Source organism: Hippopotamus amphibius, chromosome 4, assembly GCF_030028045.1.
Source record: "Hippopotamus amphibius kiboko isolate mHipAmp2 chromosome 4, mHipAmp2.hap2, whole genome shotgun sequence".
NCBI lineage: Eukaryota > Metazoa > Chordata > Mammalia > Artiodactyla > Hippopotamidae > Hippopotamus > Hippopotamus amphibius.
This window is the reverse complement of record NC_080189.1, coordinates 127,484,584-127,511,699: the sequence shown is the minus strand read 5'-3', so window position 1 is coordinate 127,511,699 and position 27,116 is coordinate 127,484,584. Positions and strand designations below refer to the sequence as shown.

The following is a 27,116-nucleotide window of genomic DNA, read 5'->3' as shown; positions in this document are numbered from 1 at the left end:
TGAAGATTAAATCTCTAGATTGCTAGCATAAGAACTCAACCCTGAGGTTGTACTTAACTACAATTCAAGCAAACTACAGGACTATCAAGTTAAAAAAAAAATTGAATCCACTAAGCATTTAGTTAAATACCTACTCGCTACATAAGGATTTTCTAAGCACTTTGAGATGTAGAGAAAGATCAGGAAATACAGCATATGGTTCCCATCCCTAGGAAACTTACTCTTCTCAATGGGCAGGTAAGACAGACCAAAACACACACGCGCACACATACACACCAGTGCCAAAGTGTATTGTAAACAGAGCCCAAGCAGTGAGAAACCAGAGAGGCCTCAAGTACTACACCTGCAGGTGAAACCTTTGGTGTCCGAGCCACCCGCTTGGGTTTCGGCAGAGTAGGGACGTCAAGCTCTGCAGAAAAGCACGACGACTCCTGAATTCTCTGAATTTTCTTCTCCTTAAGAGGGGGACGTGGAGACTTATCTACTTGATTAAAAGTAAAAGGAATTAATAGAGAAAATTTAGAACGGGGCTCAAAAACTGTTTTACCAGGAGTTGGATGCAGCAGTAATGTTAGAAATCTTTCATAACAGAAATGCATACTACCCCTAGAATCAGTCTGATTACCTGGGGTTTTAGGCAGACGGGCTGGACTTGCAGGCTGTTTAATTGTTGCTCGTTTCAGCTGTTCTTGTAAGGACTTCATTTGTTCTTGCAACTTCCTTAACTCATCTAGGGAAGAAAAATATATTAAGAACCAGACCAGAGGAAATATTATACATGATGAAAGTGCTGAAATGATTTTTGATGTCCACCCATCACCCCCACAACCTTGAGACCTGCAATAGAATCACATACCGAGAACTCATGATGAACTTGTGTACTTCAAAGGGATCCCCTCAGAGAAAGAAACATGATATTTCCAGTAATCAAATCTCTAACACCAAAGCTGGTTATGAATCTGTACTACTGACAGATAATCACAGATACATGTCCATGGTTGACAAGTTCTTAAGAGTCAAGAAATGATTATATTCATTTCATAAATCAGGTACCATAATGAATACAATAAATGCTGACTTCTGTAGTAGAAGAAATAGCCCACTGATAAAAATGGAATTTTGTTGTAATTTAAAAATATATGAGAGAAAGATGTCGGGAATAAGAAACTAGCACTCCTCAATGTGCCTGTCTGTTCAGAACTGGTCTTCTGCTGAAACAGAATGTGCAGCAGCTTTGTAGTCTGGTCCCTGGCTCCTTTTGCTAAATCCCAAAGTTTTATTTTTCTGTAATAAACGTGAGAAATGTTAGAGCCATTCTGGGAAGGATAAATAATAGCTGGTTGACTGATATAAGGGGGTCTCTGTACCCTCAAATGCTGGCTTTAAACGCTTGCTCCATTAACTCATGCAATTTTTTTGGCGAAGTCATTTATCTTTGCCCTCCTGACTCGGCAGCTATTTTGAGGAAAGCTGTCAGATGGGTGGTCTTCATCTGCTCTATCGTAAAGAAATTAGAGAAAGCAAGTGGTTAGGGCACCTTGCAATTCCTGATTAGTTTTCCCTTGACTGGGAACAGGAGCAGGGAGGACCCTGTTGTTAGTTGACTGCGATGTAGGAACTTCCTCCTCATCTGTTAAGTCTTCCATGTCTCCAAAGAGAGCATCCAAATTCTCCTTTTGGTCTTCAGCCTTTTCCACTTCTACCACATCAGCCTCCTCTGTGTAAGATTCACCATCACTGTCAGCGTCAAAGAGCTCATCAAATGAGTCCGGTTCACCATCTTCCTGGGTCAACGACTGACTCTCTTCTGAATTACAACTCAAGGCCGTCTCATTCTCCTCCAGCAGTGCAGCCAACAGAGACAAATCATCTTCCTCCCCTATGGGAAGAAGAAGAAAAAGGAAAGAAAGGACGCCTATATGTGAAAAACAGCCACTGACAAGCAGAGTTAAAACATTCAACTTTCAGAAGGCAGTTAAAATAACTCTGCAGATTCACCATTTTGTCTGGTATAATTATTGTTCTTGTTTCTACCTTTCCTCTCCCCAAGTGCTTCTTGGAGGGCTCTGGGCTAAGAAAGTGGGCCAGCCACTGGGCTAGATCTCTTTACCTGCGCTACTTCAGTTAATCAGATGACTTCCTGCTTACGAAATGCAACCCAAAAGGGAATAACTGAAAAACATGCTAAGCATACATTTAGCTTGTAGACGTCTATATTCCCCACTTTTTAATTGTTTGAGCAATTTTGAAAAACTATAGAAAGTTTCAAAACATTACTTTAAGTGTATTCATATCCCATCACCTAGAATTAGCCATCATTAACATTTTATCATGTTTGCTTTTGGCTTTTACATTAAATGGTTGGGAAAAAAAAGTTTAAGAAGTTTATTATGTCAAATCTTATCCCAACTCCTTACCACTGCCTCCAGGCCCTGCTGCAATCACTGTCATAATTTTGCTACATCACTCGAGGCCATTCTTCATACTTTTAACATAAATATATAGGTATTCATTAACATAGTATTTGATTGCTTTAAAATATTTATACAAATTACTTCACATTGTCCATATTACTCCTATCCTGTTTTCATTCAACATTGCATGTAAGACTGATCCAAATCAGAATATAGTTTGTTTATTTCTTTCAACTGCTGTATAGTATTCCATGGTAAGAGTGTATCACATTTTACTAATCCAGTTACCAATAAAGGACTTATGGGCTAGTTACAATTTTTTCCCACTACAAACTATGCTGCAATCATGTATATACCTTCTTGCACATGCGTGAGAGTTTCTCCCTACCACCTCACCAACACCTGATACAACATTTAAGATTTTTTGCTAATCTGATGGATGATTTAAAAAGACAGCTTGCTATTTTGATTGGCATTTCCAGGATTACTGGTGAGGGAGAGAACTGTTTACTGGCCGGTTGGATTTCTTCTTTCTGGATTTATGTGTTTATTTTGTTTGCTCATTTTTTTCCCCCTATTTGGGTGTGATTCCTTTATAAAGTCAGAGGCATTTAAAGCACAAACATTAAGAATATGTGATGTACCCCCTCACTGGAAAGACATGGGCTGAAACCTAGAGAGGTTAAGGGCCTTTTCATGATCACATTGTGAAACAGGTCAGCGCAGGAGCCTGGGTTAGGATGGAGATCTCTAGATCAGCAAACCAATATCCTTTCCACCGCTCGACACTTCCTTGCCAGAAGGAAATGAGCCAATAGCCAAACTCAAGGCCTAGAATCTGATGAAAGAATCTAAAGCTTAAAGTCAAAGGTCGCATAACGATTAGTCTGAACTGCTTAGTCAACAATGACTCTGAGACTGCAGGGTGCAGCAAAAGAAGAGGCCATCAGGCTCCCTAGGCTCCAGGTGAGATCACCACATCCCCGAAATGGAGCCAAGAGGCCCTCCGTTCTCTCTCCTGTTCCAAGCTGCTGTGAAGAGCATACCCCAGGAGAGGCCTGGGGCCACACCACTGGGAGCCACAGGTGAGAAAGGTTGCCTAGTGGCTCCACACTCTGGGCCTTGAACCCATCGTTTCATGAGGGAACCAAGGCCGATCACGTGATGCCTCCCATCCCAGTTTACCTCGGTCACCACCCCAAACCACCTGTCCTCTCCATGCTATACTGACCCCATCTTCCACCCTTCTTGCTGCCAAACTCCTGGGATCTGCTCTCTGGACCCAACAGAATATACTACCAGCCAGTTTCCCTATATTCTCAATCGCTCTTCTTCTTCTTTTTTTTTTTTAATATTTATTTATTTGGCTGTGTCAGGTCTTGGCTGCAGCATGTGGGATCTTCAGTGCAGCATGTGGGATCTTAGCTGCGGCACATGAGGTCTTAGGTGAGGCATGTGGGATCTAGTTCCCTGAGCAGGGATCAAACCCGGGCCCCCTGTATTGGGAGTGTGGAGTCTTAGCCACTGGACCACCAGGAAAGGCCCCTCAATGGCTCTTACAGCCGATATCTGGCTGCCCTGTGACCCTCTTGAGTGGAAGTTCTTTAATCATCCACACCCCACACTGCAAATGCTGGAACAGTGTCCAGCATGCACTTGGCACGCAATAGATATTGGGTGGTCAGCTCCAGGGCCCTGACATCCTCTCTGATTATCACTGTTCAGTTTGGAACCACTTACCTTTCTTCAAGCCACAGTTCACGACAGCAGATTTGTTTCATCAAGATCCCTTCCTGGGGCTTGCCTGGTGGCACAGTGGTTGAGAATACACGGGTTTGAGCCCTGGGCCAGGGAGATCACATATGCCGCAGAGCAGCTAAGCCCGTGAGCCACAACTACTGAGCCCAAATGACGCAACTACTGAAGCCCACACACCTAGAGCCTGTGCTCTGCAACAAGAGAAGCCAGCGCACTGCGAAACCCGTGCACTGCAACAAAGAGTAGCGCCTGTTTACCGTAACTAGAGAAAGCCCGGACCCAGCAATGAAGACCCAACACAGCAATCAATCAATCAATCAATCAATCAATTTGGGGGAAAAAAAAGATCCCTTCCTGGTTGCTGTCACTGACTGATTTCCCTTAGGATGGCTCCCTATTCCCCTCCATCTCTACTGCTGTCACCATTCTCAGTAACTACAACCCACACAAGGATGATCCAGCCAATACCTCAGTCTCTTCGTTTCCTGACCTCACCTTCAATGGTCCCGTCCTCCCCTCATCTTAGCCACTTATTCCCAAAGTCATTCCGTGTCATCACAGCAAAGATGTAACCTACCTCCGAGATCCTGATTTCAAGCATTCCACTTGGATCCCCACCTCCTATCCTTCCACCAACTCACCCCAGTGCTCGCGCCAGGCATTTCCTCCACTTTATTAAGATGTCCAAATCAAAACTACAATGAGGTATCACCTCACACCAGTCAGAATGGGCATCATCAAAAAATCTACAAACAATAAATTCTGGAGAGGGTGTGGAGAAAGGGGAACCCTTCTACACTGTTGGTGGGAATATAAGTTGGTGCAGCCAGTATGGAGAACAATATGGAGGTTCCTCAGAAAACTAAAAATAGAGTTGCCATATGATCCAGCAATCCCACTCCTGGGCATATACCTTGAGAAAACCATAATTCAAAAAGATAAATGCACCCCAATGATCCCTGCAGCACTATTTACAATAGCCAGGACATGGACGCAACCTAAATGTCCATTGACTGGGGAATGGATAAAGAAAATGCAGTACACGTATGTTGAATACAATGGAATATTACTCAGCAATAAAAAAGAACAAAATAATGCCATTCGCAGCAACACGGGATTCACCTAGAGATTGTCACACTGAGTGAAGTAAGTCAAACACAGAAAGACAAATATCATATGATATCACTTATATGCAGAATCTAAAAAACACGGGTACAAATGAATTTATTTACAAAATAGAAGTAGAGTCACAGATGTAGAAAACAAACCTATGGTTACCAGGGGATAAAGAGGGGTGGGTGGAGGAATAAATTGGAAGATTGGGACTGACATATACACACTACTATATATAAAATAGATAACTAATAAGAACTTGCTGTACAGCACAGGGAACTCTACTCAATACTATATAATGGCCTATGTGGGAAAAGAATTTTAAAGAAAAAAAAAAGAGTGGATACATGTATAAGTGATTCACTTTGCTGTACATCTGAAACTAATACAACATTATAAATCAACTATACTCCAATAAAAATTAAAAAAAAAAATATGTCCAAGTCCACCCACCCTCCTACAGTGTTTTTACCATCCCTCATCCCCCATCTCCTCACTCTGGATCCGTGTTCTATCATTATAATCACTGCTTTCTAACGCCTCTTAACTCCCCTGCTTGTCTCCCTTGCCCTCATGGTTCTTAACTCTGATAAAATCCAACAGGCCACCGCCTCCCTGCCTGCACCCCAGCTGGTGAACTTTCCTGGACCAAGACCCACCACCATGATGGCTTTAAATATACTGTGCACCCACCAATAACAAACTTGCAGTCAATACTGCTTAAAAATCCCCACACCTCCCTGATACACTTGCTTTCCTATTCTCGAACTCCTTCACGTCTCTCCTCAAACCTCTGATGCCCTCTCCGCCCACTTTAATCTTGGCTTATTGATCCTGTCTCATATTTTACAGGAAAAAAAAAATAGTAGCAATCCGACTTCATCATCTTTCACTACCAAGCCTGAACACGTATTCTCTGCTTTTCTTCCAGCGACGATGGATGAAGCATCGAGTCCTATTTCTGGCCAATTCCTCTATTTATACCTTGGCTCCCATTCCTCTCAGCTTCTCCAGGACTTCAGTCGACAATCACCAGCTCCCCCCAACATCACCCATTCTTTCCTGTCTTCTGGTGTATTCCTCTCAGCATCCAAACTCATTCCGGCATCTCCCATCCTACCAACTACCTGATATTTTCCTACTTGTTTTTTATTATCTTGCTCTCTCTACTAGTATGTAAACATGGACGCTGTTCAACAGCACCTAGCACCAGGAAACTTTTTGATTTCATCTATACTGGACCAAACTGTGAAGCCATGCACACCAAATAAGATTTTTTTGGAAACAATGATTTCTTAGAAAACACAGACCCATTCATCACTTCTTCTCATGAATACCTCACAGCAAAAAGTTATACTTTGTATTACATCAATGGCCCTGCAGTAATTTGGTGATTTTAAGAAATAGGAAACTATCATTATACCGATGGTACAATCAACCTCACATATCACAGTGTGGTGAATTTCAGCATTTGGTTTTAATTTTTTTAAAGGGCAAAGTATAATAAACTTGGACTTTAAAATTACACAATGAGAAAAATAATGCATTTTACTCGTTAGGGTCTCTTCACAGACAGCACGATCATTTCTGTGCTGCTCTCAGGCTGAGCTCTGTTAACTAGAGCAACATGGTTTTACTAGGTAAATATTTTGCACACATCCCTGAAAAATGAAGAAAAATTAAAATGACTATAATTTAAGTCAGAGTTAGACTAAAACCACTTCAACGGATTTCAGTATCAAATGTGAACTCCAAAGTGAGGCTGCCTGGGTTCAAATCACTGCTCTCACAGTTTCACCTGTGACAAGTTATCACCCCTCTGTCTTCCTGTCAGAATAAAATATGGTTGCTGTGAGGATGAAATCAGTACCATCATTGCTGGTATCCACAAGGCATTTGTTCCAGGACCCCACATACATTCCAAAATCCACAGATGCTCAAATCCCTTATATAAGATGGCATAGTATTTGCATAAAAGCTACACATATCCTCCTGTACACTTTAAATCATCTCTAGATGATACTTATAAAACCTAATACAATGTAAATGCCACGTAAATACCTGCCAGAGTTCAGCGAATTCAAGTTTTGCTTTTTGGAACTTTCTGGAATTTTTTTTCTTGAATATTTTTTATATGCAGTTCGTTGAATCTGCAGATATGGAAGGCCAACTGTATACATAAAATCTTAGAGAAGAGCTTGGCACACTGTAAGCACATGCCAACTAATATTATTATGAAAGACAACCAATGCTGTCAGGAGGAGAAATCTCACCTGATTAAAACAAGTAACATTCACTGACTGAAGTGAGAATTCTTTTGAACCATTCAAACAATGCTTGAGGGTCGGGTAGCTATTTTCACTATTTTATAAGCAGAATAAGTAACAAGTCCATGGACAAGAGTGACTTGCCACTAAACAAAGAGGAATCGAGAAAACGGCCAGGACTCACCATCCATTGCTGTCAGAACAGAGATGACAGAGAGCTGTGAGGGAGGATCAGGTGCCCAGGAGACGACAGGAATGTAGAACCCTGGCTGTGTGAAAGCAACATAAGAAAAGTCACCGTTGATTCTTTTCTCACATATTGGGTATTCAACAAATCCAGAATCCTACACATTCTAGGGCCTTAAGCCCAGAATTCATCCAGGCTCTGGCTATTTCTCAACCTACTTCCAACTTGTCCCTCCTCGTATGGAAGTAGTCCCTGTGTCTTGTCTTCAAGCTATGGTTATAAAAACTCAGTTGAGGTACAGAGTAGTTTGTATGATACTGGATTACACAGATGAGCAAAATTGTGAACAGGTATTACGAAGCCTGGTCTAAACAGCAGGGCCATTATCTGTTTTATTTCTTGTAACACATTTGAGGCCTACATTGTCCATAAGAGCCAACTGTGTGGTTCTATTTAGTTGCAGCCTTAGTCACATCAAGATTTCAATTCAATACTAGTTAGCAAGGCTCAGAGGAATAGAAGGCATAGCTAATTAGGATAAATTTATATTATTCTGTGCACTTTCCTTTTTTCATTTAAAATGATTTTTAAAACTGCAAGAAGAAAATGTAAATTTTCTAGGTTACTGCTTAACTTATACATGCTCTATAATATATATGACCTTGGTAAATCTAATGTCAAGTATTAATTACAGTGCTTTCTTTTCATTTATTCAACAAACATTTCCACGGACCCATCATGTGTCCTGCACTGTGTTGTCTACTGGTGAATCTCAGGATTATAAGCTTTCCTGAGGGTTAGGTAAGAGCAAACTGTCTTGTTTATTTGTATAACCAACCTTGTTTTCCCCCAAACAAACCCACACACTCTTCCTCACCCTCACACCTGCGACCATCCGGCAAGTACTGTGGGTTCTATCTCCAATATATTGCTCAAATCTTCTACTTCTCCCCAATTTCACTGCCAAAAGCCTAGTCCAAGCCGCCATCAATCTTTTGCCTGGACTACTGTGTTAGCTTCCTGTATTGGTCTCTCTGTCCCTCTGTAATTTATCTTCTGTACAAAAGCTACAGTAGTCTTTTCTTTCCTTAGCAATCTTTAGGAACATAAATCAGATCGCAGTATTTCCTCAATAAAATTTCTTTAATGATTCTTCCACTGCCCTTAGAACAAAATTTACAAAAATTCCTATGAGGCAATGGATATTCTCTCTCCTGCCTACTTCCACTTCCTCATTCTTTCTACAACCACTCGGCCCAACTCTACCCGCCGGCCCCCCACCCCCCAAGAATGCTCCAGCCAGACAAGCCTGCTTTCAACTTCCTGAAACCACAAGTGCTTTCAGGCCTCAGGTTCTTTGGAAAGCTCTCCCCTAGCCCCTTCTCATCCCTCAGACCCTGCTTAACTATCGATTTTTCTAAGCCTTTCCAGACCACCCTATCTGACCAGGCCCCTGGAACCCTCTCACCTCACCCTTTTCACGACTTAACTGCAAGCTCCACTATGGTGTACCTGTTTGCTATCTGTTACCCACTTTAAACTCCAAACTTCACGCAGGCAGAAGTGATGGGTGTTCGGAGCCCTGCATCTGGCACGCACTCGGCAACTATTAGCAAATCATCAATTTAAGCAAGTGAATGAATAAGGGAAAGTCCAAACGATATGCATTTAGCAAGCGTTTTAAAAGGTTGCGTTTAAAAAGAAAAAAAACTGGACCCTTAAATAGCGTGGACGGCCGAACGCCTGGCACCTCTCGGTGCATTTGCAATCCCGCAGCCCCCCCACCCCAACCTCCCGCCGCTCCGCACCCAACGCCCACCCCGCCGCCCGGCCCCGCGCCGGCCCTGCGCTCAGCCCAGGCCGCTCCTGCGCTCGTCCAATACCAGTCTCGGTCACCTGAGCGCCCCCGGGCTCCGCGCCTCCCTCCCGCGGAGCTCGCTAAACTCTCCCACAGACGCGAGCAACGGCCCCTCGATCTGCCCCTCAGCATTCGCAGACCCGCTTCCTACCTGACTCCGCACCCCTTTCTCTTTTCACGGCCAAACCCGCCAAAATTCCAACTCGACTCCGTCCCCCACCTCTGGCGTCAGACGCACGCCGGCACGGGGCTGCACTGATTGGCTACTTCAGAGCTCAGGGCGGAAACGACCGCGGGGGGGTGGGGAGAAGGTGACCCTGCGTAGAGCAATCTGATTGGCTCACGCGACTGGCGCCATCTTTGTTGGGGGCAAGGGAACTTCCTGTCGGTGCAACTCTGGCCTGCTGGGGTAAGTGTTTTAGCGTCCGCACCCGCGCCAGGAAGTAGAAGTGTCCCTGTACGGTACTTTCATGGAAAGTCAGAAGTGAGTTCCTCATACTTTCCGGCACTGACTTTGTTATTCGGTCCTGAGCCTCGTTTTCTCTTTCTGTGGGATGGCGGGTAACGCTTGACTCCGAGAAGCCTGAACTTTGAGACTCAGGCCGCGGAACCCACTGCAGACCTTCCGCCTGCTTCACAGATTGCCTGTGGTGGATTGACTGTAGAGAGGTCTGAACGGGCTGGTTGATAATTTCACTTAGTTGTTTATTTTACAACCTTATGTTCAGCTGAGATAATTGGACTAAAAAACAAACCAACAAAAATCGGGTCCACTTTTACCTCTGTCTGACCTTGGGGAAGTAACATCGTCACCGTCTGTAAAATGAGAAGGAAAGGGGCTTCCTAGGTGGCGCAGTGGTTAAGAATCCGCCTGCCAATGCAGGGAACACGGGTTCGATCCCTGCTCCAGGAAGATCCCACATGCTGCGGAGCAACTAAGTCTTTGCGCCACAGCTATTGAGCCTCCGCTTTAGAGCCTGTGAACCACAACTATTGAGCCCATGTGCTGCAACTACTGAAGCCCACACGCCTAGAGCCTGTGCTCCGCAACAAGAGAAGCGACGGCAATGAGAAGCCTGCACACCACAACTAAAGAAAGCCCGCGCACAGCAAAAAAAAGGACCCAACACAGCCAATAAAATAAATAAATAAATAATTTTTAAAAAAAATGAGAAGGAAAGACTGGATCACATTCTTTGACACAGTAGAAACCACTGTTTCCTGAGGAGTTCGTGGTCTGTAGACTGAGATTTGCGTCAGAGCTGGGAATAACTGTCTTCTGCTTCTTCCCATCAAAATCTTAGCCTCTGGAGACGAGGGGACCACGTCTTGTTCATCTTCCTAGCTCTTCCTCTGCCTTTCCTCTTTTTCTTTTTTTTCTTAATGATTTGTTTGTTTGTTTATATTTGGCTGCACCGCATGCAGGATCTTAGTTCCCTGAGCAGGGGTCGAACCCTGTGCCCCTTGCAGTGGAAGCGCAGAGCCTCAACTACTGGACCATCTGGGAATTCCCTTTGTCTTCTCTCTTGCTGCTGGTGCTGGGCACTTAACAAATGTTTACAGAGAGAAAATGTCAAATAGAGTATCTGCTCTTTGACTAGTCACTTAGCTTTGGGGGGGCTCAATTTCTTCAACCCTAAAGTGCTGATAAAAGCAATACTTGGGGGACTTCCATGGTGGTCCAGCGCTTAAGATAGCGCTTCCACCATAGTGGGCGCAGGTTCCATCCCTGATTGCGGAACTAAGATCCTGCATGCTGCGTGGTGTGGCAAAAAAGAAAAAAAAACGGCAATATCTGGATTACAAGGTTTCGGGAAGGATCAAATGAGAATTCCAAGTACATTTTCACACAGTGGTTATCAGCCATAATCACTTAGTGCCTTAGGTGTGCAGGTTGGACAAAGATGTGATCCATATTCTAGGAATTTAGTTTAATTTGGGAGATGTGATATATGCATAAAGGACAAATTACATAAGGTGACTACCAGGGAGCACCAGTCTTGCTGAAGAGGAGGTATAAAATAGAGAAGAAGAGGTGGAAACATTTTAAAAAGTAGGTGAAACAAATTGTGTGGCAGACGATGAAAACTTTATTCTGTAAGTGTTTGAGCAGGTGGGGGAGGAAGGTAGATGGATAGAGGAAGGTGTGGCTAAGTGCTCAGACTGTACAGTTAAGATTGTGTGATTTTTAACTGCCACCTACTAACTGTGCAACCTCGTCTAAGTTACTTAACCTCTCTGAACCTCAACTTATCTGCAAAACAGGGACAGTCATAGTTATTGCATAGGGTATTGTGAGGACTCATGAGAAAAACCTGAAAATATGCAGTGTGCCCAACACTTGTAAGAGTTAAATGTGTAATTTTACTACTTTATAAGGCAATGCTTAGGACGATTGGGCTAACAAAGATAGGTGCTCAGGGAATTCCCTGGCTGTCCGGTGGTTAGGATTTGGCACTTTCTCTGCCGTGGCCCCGGGTTCAATCCCTGGTCGGAGAACTAAGATCCTGCAAGACACGCAACATAGCCAAAAAGGAAAAAAAAAAAAAAAGAAAAATTTAAAAGATAGGTGCTCAGGAACTGGATATACCAGAAACTGAAGACAGAGGCTTGATAGATCCTGATAGTCCCAGACTGTGAGAGCTGAAGGGAGGGGACAAATTGGAAACATGTTATGAGGGAAATCTATCTGCTCTGGTAACTGACCAAAGGAAAGTTGCCTTTGGCAGGAAAAGGAGAGGATGATGGCCAGGTTGGCAATAGCTGGGAGACCGGCAGACTTATAGAGGAGGAGTTTGCTTTGGACAGGGTAGAGATGGTGAGTTCAGCCTGAGGCGATGGCAGGGAGATTTCAGCGCTACCATTAGCATGTGACCCAAGCCAAGGGGACATATCAGGGCTTCAAGTGTAGGTTTATTTTTTTGTTATTATTTTTAAAAATATTTATTTATTTGGGTCTTAGTTGTGGCATGTGGGATGTTTAGTTGCAGCCTGCAGGCTTCTTAGTTCCCCAACCAGGGATTGAACCCAGGCCCCCTACACTGGGAGCGTGGAGTCTTACCCACTGGACCACCAGGGAAGTCCCCAAGTGTAGGTTTAGTGAGCGCAGTTGAGTTCGCTAAAGTAGAGATGGTAGAAGCAGAAAATCTTTGAGTATTTTCCAGGGTTAATGCACCAGACGATTAAATCCATACTCCCACCTTTAGGCCCAGCAGGAAGCAATGCTATTCAAAATCAGAAAATCAGATCTTCTGGGAGTAATAGCTGGTTTCCATAGCATCCCCTCCACCTCCCCGTAGACATCTGTTTACATCTGCCTTCACATCTCATGCTTTATGGTACAGAATTCTCTGGAGTCTTATCTTGAACTTGAATTTGTCCAACTAACTGGGCAAAAACCCTTTACTGAGAAAACTGTTATTCTTCCTCAGAGGCAGCGCTCTACTTAGAGATGAATGGCCCCTCTGAGAAAGAGGAAAACCCGGCCTCCTTAATTTTCCTAACAGAATATTGTCTTTGTTGCCCAAATAAATGTCTATTGCTTTGCAAACAATCTAGAGCTTACTTTAAGCAACAGGGTATGTTCCTCCATCTCGACTGATGTTTTGCAAAGAGAAGCCAATAAAAAATCCTCTAGCCTTGCTGGCTTTAATTAATTCATAAGAATGCTCAACACATTTCTTCCTTGGTTTTGCTGAGTTAATAACTACAATATATACTTCATGGATGCGGAATAAATTTTATCCATGATTATGGCTCCATATATTTAAAGGACAAAATTGTTACATGAACCTATCAGCTCACTGAGAGTTCCTGAGCCAGTTTTTTTGTATTGTACTTCATATCTTTGCAATTACTTAGCTAGAAAAAAAGAACACTTACAATACTCAGTAATGACTGATATCTTCACAGCAAGAACATAATGTTATTTCAGTAATTTTTAAAATGACAAATTCTGTAAATCAAAGGATAACAAAGAAGGTGGTAAAATTATTTCTACTTTCTGCCTTTCATAGCAACGCAATTTTGGTACCTTTCCTTCTTTCACTAAAGCATTTGAATATTGGTCCGTATACTTGATTCCTGTTACACTTAAAAGCTGCAACTAGCTGTTCTATCAGATTTCTTCCATTGAATTAATGATCGCATAATAAATCTGATTTTCATTAAAAGCAGTTCCAGCTTAGCCCTTTCATTATGGGTCAAATGAAACACTTAGCAATATGCTTTTGATTCCTCCATGTCTTTCTGTGGTTTGATAGCTTATTTCTTTTTAGCACTGAATAATACTCCATCACATGGATGTATACCATAGTTTGGTTATCCATTTACCTATTGAAGGACATCTTGGTTGCTTCCAAGTTTTGGAGTTATGAGTAAAGCTATTATGAACATTCATGTGCGGGTTTTGTGTGGATGTCAGTTTTCAGTTCATTTGGGTAAATACTAAAGATTGTGTGCTTAGTTTTGCAACAAACTGCCAAACTGTCTTCCGAAGTAGCATTCTGCATTTCTACTAGCAATGAATGAGAATTCCTATTGTTCCACATCCTCCCTAGCACTTGGTGATGTTATTGTTTGAACTGTAGCCATTCTAATAAGTATGTGATGGTATCTTGTTGAAATTTGCAATCCCCTAATGACATATGATGTTTAGCATCTTTTCATGTATTTATTTGCCAATGGTACATCTTTGGTGAGGTATCCGTTATCTTTTGCCCTTTAAAAAATTGGGTTGTTTTCTTATTGTTCCATTTTAAGAGTTCTTTGGATATTTCAATACCAGTCCTTTTTGAGATATATGTTTTGTAAAGACTTATTCCCAGTATGTGGCTTGAGTTAGTTTTTGTGGAAGGTGTAAGGCCTGCATCTACGAGGGTGAGTCAAAAATTATCCGCACTCTGGTCATATTAAAACTTCTGTTGGCCGCACTGTCTTATCAGCACTTTCCGTCAAGGCTACTGTCTCCCCAATTACTGCTGTGCAGGTGTGAACGTGTTACATCAGTTCATTTGTAAACGCGGTGCAAGCAAAAATGGATGCCCCATTTGTGATTTGCATGAAAGAAGAGCACTGTGCAGTGATTCATTTTTTGTGGTCTGAGGGTATACCTGGTGCCGTTATTTATCAAAGACTTTGTGTGCAATATGGAGAAAGTGTTTTGTTGCAAAGAAGTGTGTATGAATGGATAGAGATGCTTATTGAAGAGCTGAAGCCTAAACTTTGCATTAAATGCAGAGGACTGCTATCTACAGGCGTTGTGATCTTGCATGACAATGCACGTCCACACACTTCTGCCCACACTGTCCACACGCTGCAAAAACTTTGTTTTGAGGTGTGAAACCATCCTCCCTATAGTCCTGATCTTGCTCCATCGAACTTTCACCTGTTTGGTCCCCTGAAAGCAGCCTAACGAAAATTCACTTCTGATGAAGAAGTGAAGACAGCAGTGCATTCGTGGGTCGCAGCTCAGCCTAAAACATTTTTTAATGAGGGAATACGAAAGCTCGTTGACAGATGGACAAAGTGTATTGAGAAGCAAGGAGATTATGTCGAAAAATGATGTATTTGTCTTTTCTAAAAGTTAATTAAAATAAATTCTACAGCCAGAGTGCAGATAATTTTTGACTCACTCGCCTAGATTCTTTTTCTTTGCAAGTGGATGTTCACTTGTGCGGGCACCATTTGTTGAAAATAACTATCCTTTCTCCATTGAATTGCTTTTGCTCCTTTGTCAAAAACCAGTTGGGACTTCCTAGGTGGTGCAGTGATTAGGAATCCACCTGCCAATGCAGGGGACACGGGTTTGAGCCCTGCTCTGGGAAGATTCCACATGCCATGGAGCAACTAAGCCTATGCACCACAACTAGTGAGCCTGCACTCTAGAGCCCGTAAGCCACAACTATTGAGCCCATGTGCCGCAATTACTGAAGCCCACGCACCTAGAACCTGTGCTCCACAACAAGAGATACCACTGCAATGAGGAGCCTGCGCACCACAATGAAGAGTAGTCCCTACTCACAGCAACTAGAGAAAGCACGTGTGCAGCAACAAAGACCCAACACAGCTAATAAATAAATTAAATAAATAAATTTATAAAAACAAAAACAAAAAACCAGTTGACTCTCTGGGTCTGTTTCTGGCTCTGTATTCTGTTCCATTCATATATTTGTCTATTCTTTCACCAGACTGTCTTGATTACTATGGCTTTATAGTAAGTCTTGGAGTTGGGTAGTGTCCACCCTCCAAATTTGTTCTTCTCACTCAATACTGTGTTGGTTATTCTGGGTCTTTTGCTTCTTCATATAAACTTTAGAACGAGTTTGCTGATAACCACAAAATAATGGGATTTTGATTGTAATTGCATTGACTCTGTAGATCAGGTTGGAAAGAATTGATATCTTAAAAATATTGTTTCCCTTTACATAAACATGGAATATCTCTCCATTTATTTAGTTCTTTAATTTCTTTCATCAGATCTTATACATATTTTATTGGATTTATAACTAAGCATTTCCTTTTGGGGTGTTAATGTAGATGTTATAGTGTTTTTTTTTAAATTTCAAGTTCCAGTTGTTCATGGCATACTGATACTGGTAATCTGTGTCTTCTCTTTTCTTAGTTAACATGGATAGAGGTTTATCAGTTTTATCAATTGTTTCAAAGAACCAGCTTTTGGTTTCGTTGATTTTCACTATTGAGTTCCTGGTTTAAATTTCATTGATTTCTGGTCTCATTATTATTAGTTATTTTCTTCTGCTTATTTTGCATTTAACTTGCCATTCTTTTTCTAGTTTTTTTTTTAAGTGTTAATTATTGATTTTAGATCTTCTTTTCTATATGTGCATTCATTGCTACACATTTCCAGCTAAGCATTGCTTTCATTTCATCCCCAAATTCTGATGTTATATTTTATTCCATTTAGTTTAAAATATATTTAAATTTCTCTTGAGACTTCCTTAACCCATGTGTTATTTACAGAGTGTACTTAATCTCCAAGTGTTGTGAGGGTTTCCAGGTATCTTTCTGTTATTGATTTCTAGTTTAGTTCCACTGGGTACGATGAAAACATACTGTGTATGATTTCTGTTGTTTTAAATTTCTTAAGCTGTGTTTTATGGCTCAGAATTTGGTCTGTCACGGTAAATGTTCTCTATGAGTCTGAGAAGAATGTGTATTCTGTCGTATATAGAATATGAAGTATTCTGTAAATGTCAGATTTAGTTGGTTGAGGCTGTTCAGTTCAACTATGTTCTTAATGATCTTTTTTGCTTGTTGGGTCTATTAATCACTGATAGAGGGATTATGACGTCTCCAACTAGTGGATTCATATATTTTTCCTTGCAGTGTTTGCCTTAAGTATTTTGATGCTCTGTTTTTAGGTACATAAACAGTAGGGATTGTTATGTCTTCTTAGAAAATTGATCCCTTTATCATTTTGTAATGCCCCTTTATCACTGATAGTTTACCTTGCTTTGAAATCATCTTTGAAAATAAAATAGCTACTCCATCTTTTTTTAAAAGCTTTTTTAAAAAAAAAATCTTCATTTTTAATTAATGTATTTATTTTTTGGCTGTTTTGGGTCTTCGTTGCTGCATGCGGGCTTTCTATAGTGGTGGCAAGTGAGGGCTACTCTTCGTTACAGTGCGCGGGCTTCTCATTGCGGTGGCTTCTCTTATTGTGGAGCACAGGCTCTAGATGTGCAGGCTTCAGCAGTTGTGGCATGTGGGCTCAATAGTTGTGGCTTGTGGGCTCTAGAGCACGGGCTCACTAGTTGTGGTTCATGGGCTTAGATGCTCTGTGGCATGTAGGATCTTCCCGGACCAGGGACGGAACCCGTGTCCCCTGCATTGGCAGCTGGATTCTTAACCACTGCACCTCCAGGGAAGCCCTGTCATTAATTTTTGAAAATTCTCAGCCATTATTACTTCAAACATTCCCTGTCCCCTTCTCTCCTTCTTTTCCATCTGGTATTCTCATTGTACATTTGTTACACTTTTTGTAACTGTCTAACAGTTCTTGGATAGTCCATTCTTCTTCATTCCTTTTTTCTATTTGATTTTCAGTTTTGGAAGTCTCCCATGACATTTCTTTAAGCTCACCAATTCTTTTCTCAGCCATGGTCAGTCTGCTCAAGAGCCCATCATAGGCATTCTTCATTTCTGATACAGGATTTTTTATCTCTGGTATTTCCTTTTGACCTTTTTTTAGAGTTCCCATCTCTCGGCTCATATTACCCCTTTGTTCCTGCATATTGTCACTTTTTCCATTAGAGCTCTTAGGATATTAATCACAGTTGTTTCAAATTCCCCGTTTTATATCCATTATGTCTGAGTCTGGTTCTGAGGCATTATCTTTACAAACTGTTGGGTTTTTTTGTCTTTTTGTACGCCTTATAATTTTTTTGTTGAAAACTGAACATGATGTACTAGGTGAAAGGAACTGAGGTAAACAGGCCTTTAGTGTGAGGTTTTTTGTTTATCTGGCTAGGAGTTGGTCTATGATTAGTGTTTGCTGCAGCTGTAAGTGTCATATGCTAAAATTTCCTCTGGTGTCCTTGTTTTTGTCTCCATTGTTGTCTCTGGGTTTCCCTCTAGACTTCTTCTTAGAGAAAGTCTAAGATATGCAGTTCTTTCCATTGTAATCCCCTGCTATTATAGAGGAGCCCTGCTGATGTGGTGGTGAAGTGCAGTGAGGGAGGAGGAAGCATTCCATAGGTCTGTGATCAGTCTTTTCGTGAGCTAGTGCCTCTAGGCTGTGACCTCTACAAGTTTTTTCCCTCCTCCTCAGGCGCAAAGAATAAGGCTAGAGGGGGCAAAAGTTGGGTATATCCATTCCCCCAGGTTGGTTAGACTCTGATAATATTCCAGCAAGTTAGGCTTTGGTAAAATAGTTTCCCTTCAGGGCAGGCCTTCTTAAGAACAGAAGGCTCTGGTGTATTTCAAAATGCCTACTCCCTGTAACCTCCCCTCCCCTGCCCTGGAATCCTGGGGGAGCTTTTTCTAATCTTTACTGTGAGAATCTGGTAGGGCTTGTGAAGGTAAAACTCACAAAACTGCAGGGGTCCCCCTAAAACTGGGCTCCCCTGGAGTTTTTAACTCTCAAGCTCATCCACACTGAGACTTTAGCAATTCTTCAATTATAGTTTTAAGTTTTCCTACTGAGGTACTGGCTTCTGCTGTGGTTTCTGCTCCTGAGACCCTGGTCTGGTAATCAGCAACTCTGTATCTCCCTGTCTGCCTCTCCAGTTTGGGGGCAGAGGTTTACCCTATGACCGCAGTTCTCTGAAGGATTTTAAAAGAGTTGACAATTTTAAGTTTGTTCAGCTTTTTTCTTATTATAAGGATAGGAGTGATGACATCCAAGTTCCTTACATACCAGACCAGATCAGAATTATTTTTTTTAAAACATTTATATTTTTTCCAATTTTAAAAATTATTATTACTTCTTTTCGGCTGTGTTGGGCCTTCATTGCTGCGAGCAGGCTTTCTCTAGTTGCGGTGAGTGGGGGCTACTCTTCATTGCGGTGAGCGGGCTTCTCATTGCAGTGGATTCTTTTGTTGCAGAGCACAGGCTCTAGGCACATGGCCTTAAGGAGTTGCAGCATATGGGCTCAGTAGTTGTGGCTCACAGGCTCTAGAGCACAGGCTTAGTAGTTGTGGTGCATGGGTTTAGTTGCTCTGTGGCATGTGGGATCTTCCCGGACCAGGGATGGAAGCTGTGTCCCCTGCACTGGCAGGCAGATTTTTAACTACTGTGCCACCAGGCAAGTCCCCACAATTATTTTTAAATATAATATTTGAAGACTTAATTTTGTAAAATTATTAGCTGTAAAATTTTCTTTTGCTTCCTCATATTTCTTCATAGTTCCCATCTTTCTGTTGCTCCCATTAGCCACACAAGAATACAATATGGCTGGCCCTAGAAGAGGGGCCAAAATTCTGATGAGGTGTGGTTAACTGGTACTATGGAACAAAGCCTTTGAAGACTAAATTAACTGGATAAGACATGCACAGACTTTACAAGTTGTTTACCAAACTGTTTGATTCCCCCAAAACAATAGCCTTAGTTTAAATTGACCATATGAACTTGCTTTCATCTGCAGTCCTTCTAATTACCAAGGAAACAATCTGATTACAGGCTTAATAAGCACATTCACACTGTTATTTCACGTTGGGATCAGCTTAATATTTTTACTTGAACAAAGTAAAAGGATATTCCCAATAACTTAAGTGTGGAAAGATCTGTTTTGCTTTTCTATTTAGGATACTATAGAAATCTATCTTCTCAATATAAAATAGTAAGGAAAAAAATTTTAAACTAGAAACTATAAACAAGAAATTAAAAGTAAAATATTCATGGTTATTTTAGAAATGTCATTAACAAACCCCCTGGGGTAAGGGGGAGGAGGGGAATCTAAATTACTTTTGAATTTGTGCCATGTGTTCTCCTGGCATGAAGCTATAATAGTTTTGATTCCTGCTTAAAAAAAAAAATATATATATATATATATATCTACACACATACACACACACAAGTCAGGTTTGTCTAGGAGAGATTCTTATGACAAAGTCAAACAGAGGAGGCTTAAAATTTTTCTCTTAAATATTTTAGGATATAGATACATAAGGACATTGCTAACTTTTATGGCTGGTAAACTGTAGGTTTACAAAATACAGCAAATCCCTATCTTTTCACCTCCTTAGAAAGAACAGTTTCTAATTCAAACACCACTTACTGGTCTCCAGTAAAGGAATTTGCTTATATTCATGGAGTTAACAAAACAGTTCTGAATAAGTATTAAGCTTATATGAAGCTGAATAGAGAAAACACATCCTATGAAATTAGCCAGTCATATATGAACAATGTGAAAGATTCATAAGCAAAATTTTATTTTGCAATAAATATTTTGTGATTATGAATATAGAGCCTAATCCAGGAACAAAATTAATAGCTATTCTTTTTAGAAATTAATAAACTATCTACTGTATAGTAGATAAACATATACCCGCAGCACAACAAAAGAAAAAGAACTTTACACTGTGGGTGGTTACATGAAATCCAGGGAACCTAATGCATCTGCTTCATGTAGGTCCGTATTTTTTCACTTGTCCTGATGATCAAGTAAAAGCTTGCAGGGTTCATCTGAAAAGAGCCACATTGTAACTTTGGTGCTATGGCTGAAATAAAACTGTAAGATATACATATATACACAATCCCAGATAGATCTGTCTTAAATGAATAAAGAAAAATAACAATATAATTTATTTAAAAATACTTCAGAGACACTTTTCTTGATGAAAGCTGTGACGACTTCATTTTTCCTGCCTCTTTAGAAGGTTCTTAATCCGCGAGGCTTTGTCCATCTTATTACCATGTTTACTCTGTCCACAATGTCACACTCTCACTACCTGCATGAACAGTTTAAGTTCAGTGCTCACATCAACTGAATATTTAAAAAAAAAAATGAACCTATTATCAGAAGAGTGGTGTGTTAAGGATTCAATTTTGCGAGTTTATGGAACTGCGCCAAAAAATGTCCTATTTAGCACATAACAATGTTCTTTCTCCTAAAATAAATATAATGAGCCAAAATATTTGAGTGAAACAAACAACACAAAAGTACAACTCTTGGAAGAAGAAAGTCTGACATTTACCAACAGTTTGGGGGAGGTGAAAGGTCAACACTTAAATGATGCAGTCTGTAACATGAATCAGTAGTGTATCTATGTCCGGCAGAACTTCTCCACATTTGGGGCAAGAATGAATTGGAATATTCCGTTGTTGCTGCTGCATCCAGTTTCTATCCTCGGCTCCTGGGAATAAGCATTAAATGAAACGTTAATCCATTCCTTCCATGTTGCAAACAGTTTTTAATAACAGATGGTTAATTTTAAATCAGTTAAACTTTGTAATCAATACCTCATGGGAAATGAATACAGGTTTTTTTGGTCTTTAACTGAAGTAATCTACACACACAGAAAAAAATCTCCAAAAGTAGTACCTGCTTCCCTATCATATTAAGATTTAGGCTTTATTCCAGGTTCTAGGTATGTGAAAATACGTGGTTTCACTTACAGGTACAGGATGATACATGTTCTAGTAAAAACTAGAATATTTGATAGCATTGATATATATACACTACCAAATGCAAAATGGATGGCTAGTGGGAAGCTGCTGCATACACAGGGAGACAACCTAGAGGGGTGGGATAGGGAGGGTGGGAGGGAGGCTCAAGAGGGAGGGGATATGGGGATATGTGTATATATACAGCTGATTCACTTTGTTGTACAGCAGAAACTAACACAACGTTGTAAAGCAATTATACTCCAATAAAGATCTGGAAAAAAAAACTAGAATATTTGAGAGAAGAAAAGAGATGCATGAGGGTGTAAGCTAAAAGGAGAGAATGTGCACAGTGAGCAGAGCATGGAGAGAGATCCTGGAACTGTAGGTACCTTCTCAGAAGCAGAGGCAATAATTATGGTCATTCAGCAGATGCTTTTGAACAGCTGGGAGGTGGAAGAGAAGGATACAAGACATCATGGGGACGTAAGGCAAGAAAAGTGACAGCAGCGGGACGTAAGGGAAGCACCGAGGCTGTGTCAGACACCAGCTGGCTTCGTGGGAGGGCAGAGAAAGGCACCGGGCTCAGACTGCTCAGTGTAGACAGGCCCCCTGATGAGACCAGCTCCACTTGAGAGGAGTCTCAAGAATGAATAAGAGTTATCCGGGCAAAGGAAGTGATGAGAAGAATGGAAGAATCAGTCCTCTTGTTTCCCCCAATTTTGGAGCTGAACTGAGGTTCCAGTCTAAATCAAAGAATGCTCTGAAGAAGCCATGACACTCAGCAGGTCCTCTGTGTGCAAACCGTGCTCAGTACGGGAAGTGATTTCTGGCTCCCAGAACACCTCTATGATCTGATCTTTCTGCACCAGTGTAAAGCATTTTAGTTTTTTGGCGCCTCCACCCAGATCTCTGGACTTTTATTCAGCCCACAAAATGTTTGTTTTGGCAGATGATAGTGGAGGTAACTTTTAACATGGTTATTTGCTTGTGAGCACATTATTTGAACTGAATACCATGGGAGACTGTTAGGGATGGTTTGTGTTCAGCAAACCTTAGAAGCACCCTTGAACAGAAATACTGATCACAAGGCATGATTTCTGAAGCAGGTCTCATTGTTTTAGATCAGGGGTCAGTAACTTTTTCTGTAAAGGGCCAGACAGTAAATATTTCAGGCTTTACAGGTCATAAATTTCTGTCATAGCTACTCAACTCTGCCACTGTAACATGAAAGTAGCCAGGCAATATGTCAACACGAGGGCATGACTATGTCGCAATAAAACCTGACTTATACAAACAGGTGACTGGCCAGATTTGGCCTGTGGGCTGCAGTCTACCAAAGCCTGCTCTAGATGACAACCAGCCACTTATCAGGGACTGTTGATTAGTCCCTTTAAACTTTCTTGCGTCCATCTGTGCCTATCTTTTTGTCCTGGTCTAGGTTTCAAGATGCAGATTTGGGCTCTTGTATCAGTCAGCTAATGGGTTCCCTCTACCTCCTGGTTCTTCACTATAAAATAAACGTAGTCAGTTTTCATTATTAACACATCACACTCATTTCTGCCTTTGCCCTTTTATTCTCATATAGAAGTTGTCTAAATCCTGGCTTCCAGGTCACATCTTTCCAAGGCCTTTCTCAACCCCCCCTGGCCCTTAGGGGGTCATCCTTTCCTCTTAACTCCGGCACTGTTATTTCTATTCCTTACTTGTTATCTTGTACTATGAATTCATCTTTTTATGTGCACATCCTGTCTCTCCAACTAGACCACAGGCCTTCACGAATCTGACCCTCCTTAGGCCTATTTGTTCCCTCTCGCCCAGACAGGAGCAGACACTTAGCAGACACTGCTGCAGACGGGAGGGAACAACCATGATGAAATATATTGAGAGGAGCTGTTGTTTAAAGCAGCTTTGTTAGGAAACAGACAAAAAATCTTAAGACAATCTCTGGAATATTTTTATAAGACAAAAATCTTATGAGGATAATTATGAATACATTTGCACTTTGTGGCCATTTTCAGATTATAAGTCAAAGCCTGTTTTGACCAGTTCTTTTTTTTTTTTTAAGTATATGTAGATGTTTGTCTTACATAATTATGAGGAAGGAAAATCTTCCTTCCCCTAAGAAATCCAAGTGCAAGAGACTGTCCTTTTTTTGAACCCAGACAATCTTGGAGGCACTTCTAGATATGGGGTATCTGGGTGTTCTAGGATATTTAAATTCAGGTTAGAGAAAAGGCCTGGCAGTGGGCACATGGGTAGATGCAGCCTTCAGAGAACACAGCTTTACCTGCTGATGCTAAAAAAATGCCTGAGGCTAATATTTATGTCAGTCCCTGTGCCCCATGGATACTGTGTAATGTTTTGGAGGGTTTTTTTGGAATTTATTTTTTCTGTGTATATTTTTAACCTGAATTACTACCTCTAATATTTACTTTAACCTAATTCTTCCTGTAAAAGAACTTTGGCAGGGCATCGGTGGTGATAGGAGGTGATAGGAGGTAAAAGGGAAACTCAGAAATTCCCCTAGGATTTAATAGTTAACTATACATACTAATATTGCTTCTTTGCTGTTGATAACACTGTGATAGTTCCATTTCAATAGTTTGTTGGGGGACTTCCCTGGTGGTGCAGTGGTTAAGAATCTGCCTGCCAATGCAGGGGACACGGGTTCGATCTCTGGTCGGGGAAGATTCCCACATGCTGTGGAGCAACTAAGCCCACACACCACAACTACTGAAGCCTGTGTGCCTAAAGCCCATGCTCTGCAACAAGAGAAGCCACCGCGCTGCAATGAAGAGTAGCCCCTGCTCACAACAACGAAGACCCAGTGCAGCCAATAAAAAAACAAAAGTCTGTTGGTATGTGAAAGGGACTTAGACTGATCCAGCATTTTAAAAAAGTTAAAGAACCACTTTTATGTGAAACTGGATAACAGCTCTTATACCCTGATCCTTCTTAGTGGCACTGCTATTAACTTTTCATCTAGCTGTGTCAGTCTTTGACCCTTTGAATTTTATGTTTTTTTCATATCTAGACTCAAGGCTAATACTTCCCTTTTGGTGATGTAATTTACTGTAAATAACAGAACATTATTACTAGAGTATTAAAACCATGTAATAAACAAAGCACCATACTTTAAATACATCTCATGATCAATTTCACTCAGGGAATTAAAATCTGGATGTAGTACATAGTGACAATCTATTTTATGCAGTACTGTGTAGTGGCGAAGAGTCAGATAACCTTGGGTTCCATGTCCAGTTCTGCCCTTAACAAGCTTTGTGATCCTGGGGTTTTTTGTTTTTGTTTGTTTGTTTATTATTTATTTTTTGGCTGCATTGGGTTTTCATTGCTGTGCACAGGCTTTCTCTAGTTGCGCTGAGTAGGAGCTACTCTTTGTTGTGGTGAGTGGGCTACTCAGTGCAGTGGCTTCTCTTGCTGCAGAGCACAGGTTCTAGGCGTTTAGGCTTCAGTAGTTGTGGCACTCAGGCTCAGTAGTTGTGGCTCGAGCGCTCTAGAGTCCAGGCTCAGTAGTTGTGGCGCACAGGACTTAGTTGCTCCACGGCATGTGGGATCTGCCAGGACCAGGGATCAAACCTGTGTCCCCTGCATTGGCAGGCGGATTCTTAACCACTGCACCACCAGGGAAGTCCGATCCTGGGTTATTTAAGCTTGTCTTCTGGAAGATGGTGATACAATATACCTCGTGGAATTTTGTGAGGATCACATGAAATAATATGTATTTATATATCACAGGAAACGATCAGCACAGCACCCATGCATAGTAAACTCTCAACAGACGGTTACCATTACTATGTGCCTAACAGGTAGAGGGATGAGCATATAAGCTCCAAGGAAGCTTATTTAATAGAGTACTTAAATGCATATTTAGAACACATAAATAATGGGGCAAGAGTTCACTGGAAAGAGACTATAGGAAGAGAGATATGAATGAGGGAAGGGCATCTATGTGAAGGATACCACATAAGCAAGTATATGTAGTATGTAAGCTTGGGACAAGTTCAAGGAACAGGAAGTGATTCCATTGGCTAATATCTATAGGGGAACAGAGTGAGAGAAGGCTCAAAAGTTTGGCTATGCCATGCCTTAACTGCTAGGGTGAAGAGTCTGGTCTGGATTCAGTATGAAGTGGATGGAGTTTGGGGTACTGTGGAAATAAGACTGATAGGTGCTATATTTTTGGTAGCTTGATTTGGAATCCATTGCATAGAATGCAGTGGAATTCTTCTTCAAGCATTTTCCTCATAGGATAGCTAACCCCTAGAGCCTTGACAGCCTAGAATCACGGGTGACTCACCTCTTTGAACGAGATAAGCCTGCTGGTCAGCGTCACTTGCTCTCGCCCCATGACGGCTCTGCATTTCCATCAAGGACTGCCTGCTGGGATGAAAAGCAACACTATATGTGAAACCCTGAAATATGACAACATTTAGCAGGCATTCAACAGAAGTATGAGAATAAAAAAGCTAAACTACAAAGCCAAGGTTCACAGAAACCAGAACTTAAGAGTAATTTGGGTTTCAAATATTATTGGCACTAGGACACATGTAGTGAAAGTAAATAATAAAAATTTTAAAAAATCAGGAAATAAACAAAATGTCAATTCATGGGGAATAGATTAGAAAACAGTGACATAGTTTTAAAATAAGACACAACAGAACAATTAAACAGAATGAATTATATCTGCATATATATATATACACACACACAGAAAGTTCAAAATTAGTTATATGAAGCAAGTTGCAGAATAATACCTATAGTGACCATTTTGTAACCTATGCACCTTGTTTTAAGAAATTAATATTAGCTTGTTTCAAGATATTACATAGATGTGTATATATACAAAAGTACAAAACAGCTGGGGATGCTACCCACCAGTTCCAGGCAGTGTGGGAAGGGAGAGGGGACTATAATGGGGGGGGGAGGGCAGGAGGGGAGAAGACCACAATTTCATCTACAACTCTTTCTTCTTTTAATAAAAATATACTTGAAGCAAAAAAAGGAAATATTAGTAACTCTCAATTCCAATTGGGTACATATTGGTGTGTATTATTTTATTCTCTGTATTTTTCTATTTCTATTCCTCAATATTTTCTCGAAATGAAAATTTTAAAGGTGGAAGTAATTCTAGCAGTATTTTCTTTTAAAACATATTACAGAATTATTTAAAGTGTTAGAAATATTTCATCCATGACAATGGCAGGACATGACTTCGGAACACAAAATGTTATGTCTTTACAATCTACCTAAAAGCAAAGAACTTGATCGGGTTCCCACAAGACGCTGCCAGCCCCTGTAGGGCAAACTAAGTGTTAGGGACACCGTCAGGCAAAGTGTGCTCAGAGCAATTTTTATAGCTCAAATTAGGAAACACTTTGAGTCCCCTCTCCCACAGCCCAGGTGATATGTACTCTACGTCTTCCCCTCA

The 27,116-nt window shown here is 41.1% G+C and overlaps 2 protein-coding genes across 10 annotated transcripts in view; both read right to left on the bottom strand.

Moving 5' to 3' along the window:
* Nucleotides 1–9,809, bottom strand: part of MCM10 (minichromosome maintenance 10 replication initiation factor) — a 137,930-nt gene extending 128,121 nt beyond the window's left edge. For 2 of the 7 annotated variants that reach the window (XM_057731603.1, XM_057731602.1), the window contains exons 1-5: nucleotides 9,749–9,809; nucleotides 7,737–7,821; nucleotides 1,538–1,879; nucleotides 626–730; nucleotides 344–484 (exon numbers count right to left, since the gene is read on the bottom strand). In XM_057731603.1, the coding sequence (XP_057587586.1) occupies nucleotides 344–484; nucleotides 626–730; nucleotides 1,538–1,879; nucleotides 7,737–7,743 (595 nt within the window). In that variant the 5' untranslated portion in view covers nucleotides 7,744–7,821; nucleotides 9,749–9,809. The other 5 variants (XM_057731606.1, XM_057731605.1, XM_057731609.1 and 2 more) reach the window with 5 other exon arrangements.
* Nucleotides 9,810–20,466: 10,657 nt separating this feature from the next.
* OPTN (optineurin) overlaps nucleotides 20,467–27,116 on the bottom strand; it is a 42,114-nt gene continuing 35,464 nt past the window's right edge. Inside the window, exons 13-15 of one of the 3 annotated variants that reach the window (XM_057731806.1) lie at nucleotides 25,986–26,068; nucleotides 21,256–21,414; nucleotides 20,467–20,743 (exon numbers count right to left, since the gene is read on the bottom strand). In XM_057731806.1, coding sequence (XP_057587789.1) covers nucleotides 21,287–21,414; nucleotides 25,986–26,068 — 211 coding nt within the window. In that variant the 3' untranslated portion in view covers nucleotides 20,467–20,743; nucleotides 21,256–21,286. Of the gene's footprint in view, nucleotides 21,415–25,985; nucleotides 26,069–27,116 lie in introns of all 3 variants that reach the window. The other 2 variants (XM_057731807.1, XM_057731805.1) reach the window with 2 other exon arrangements.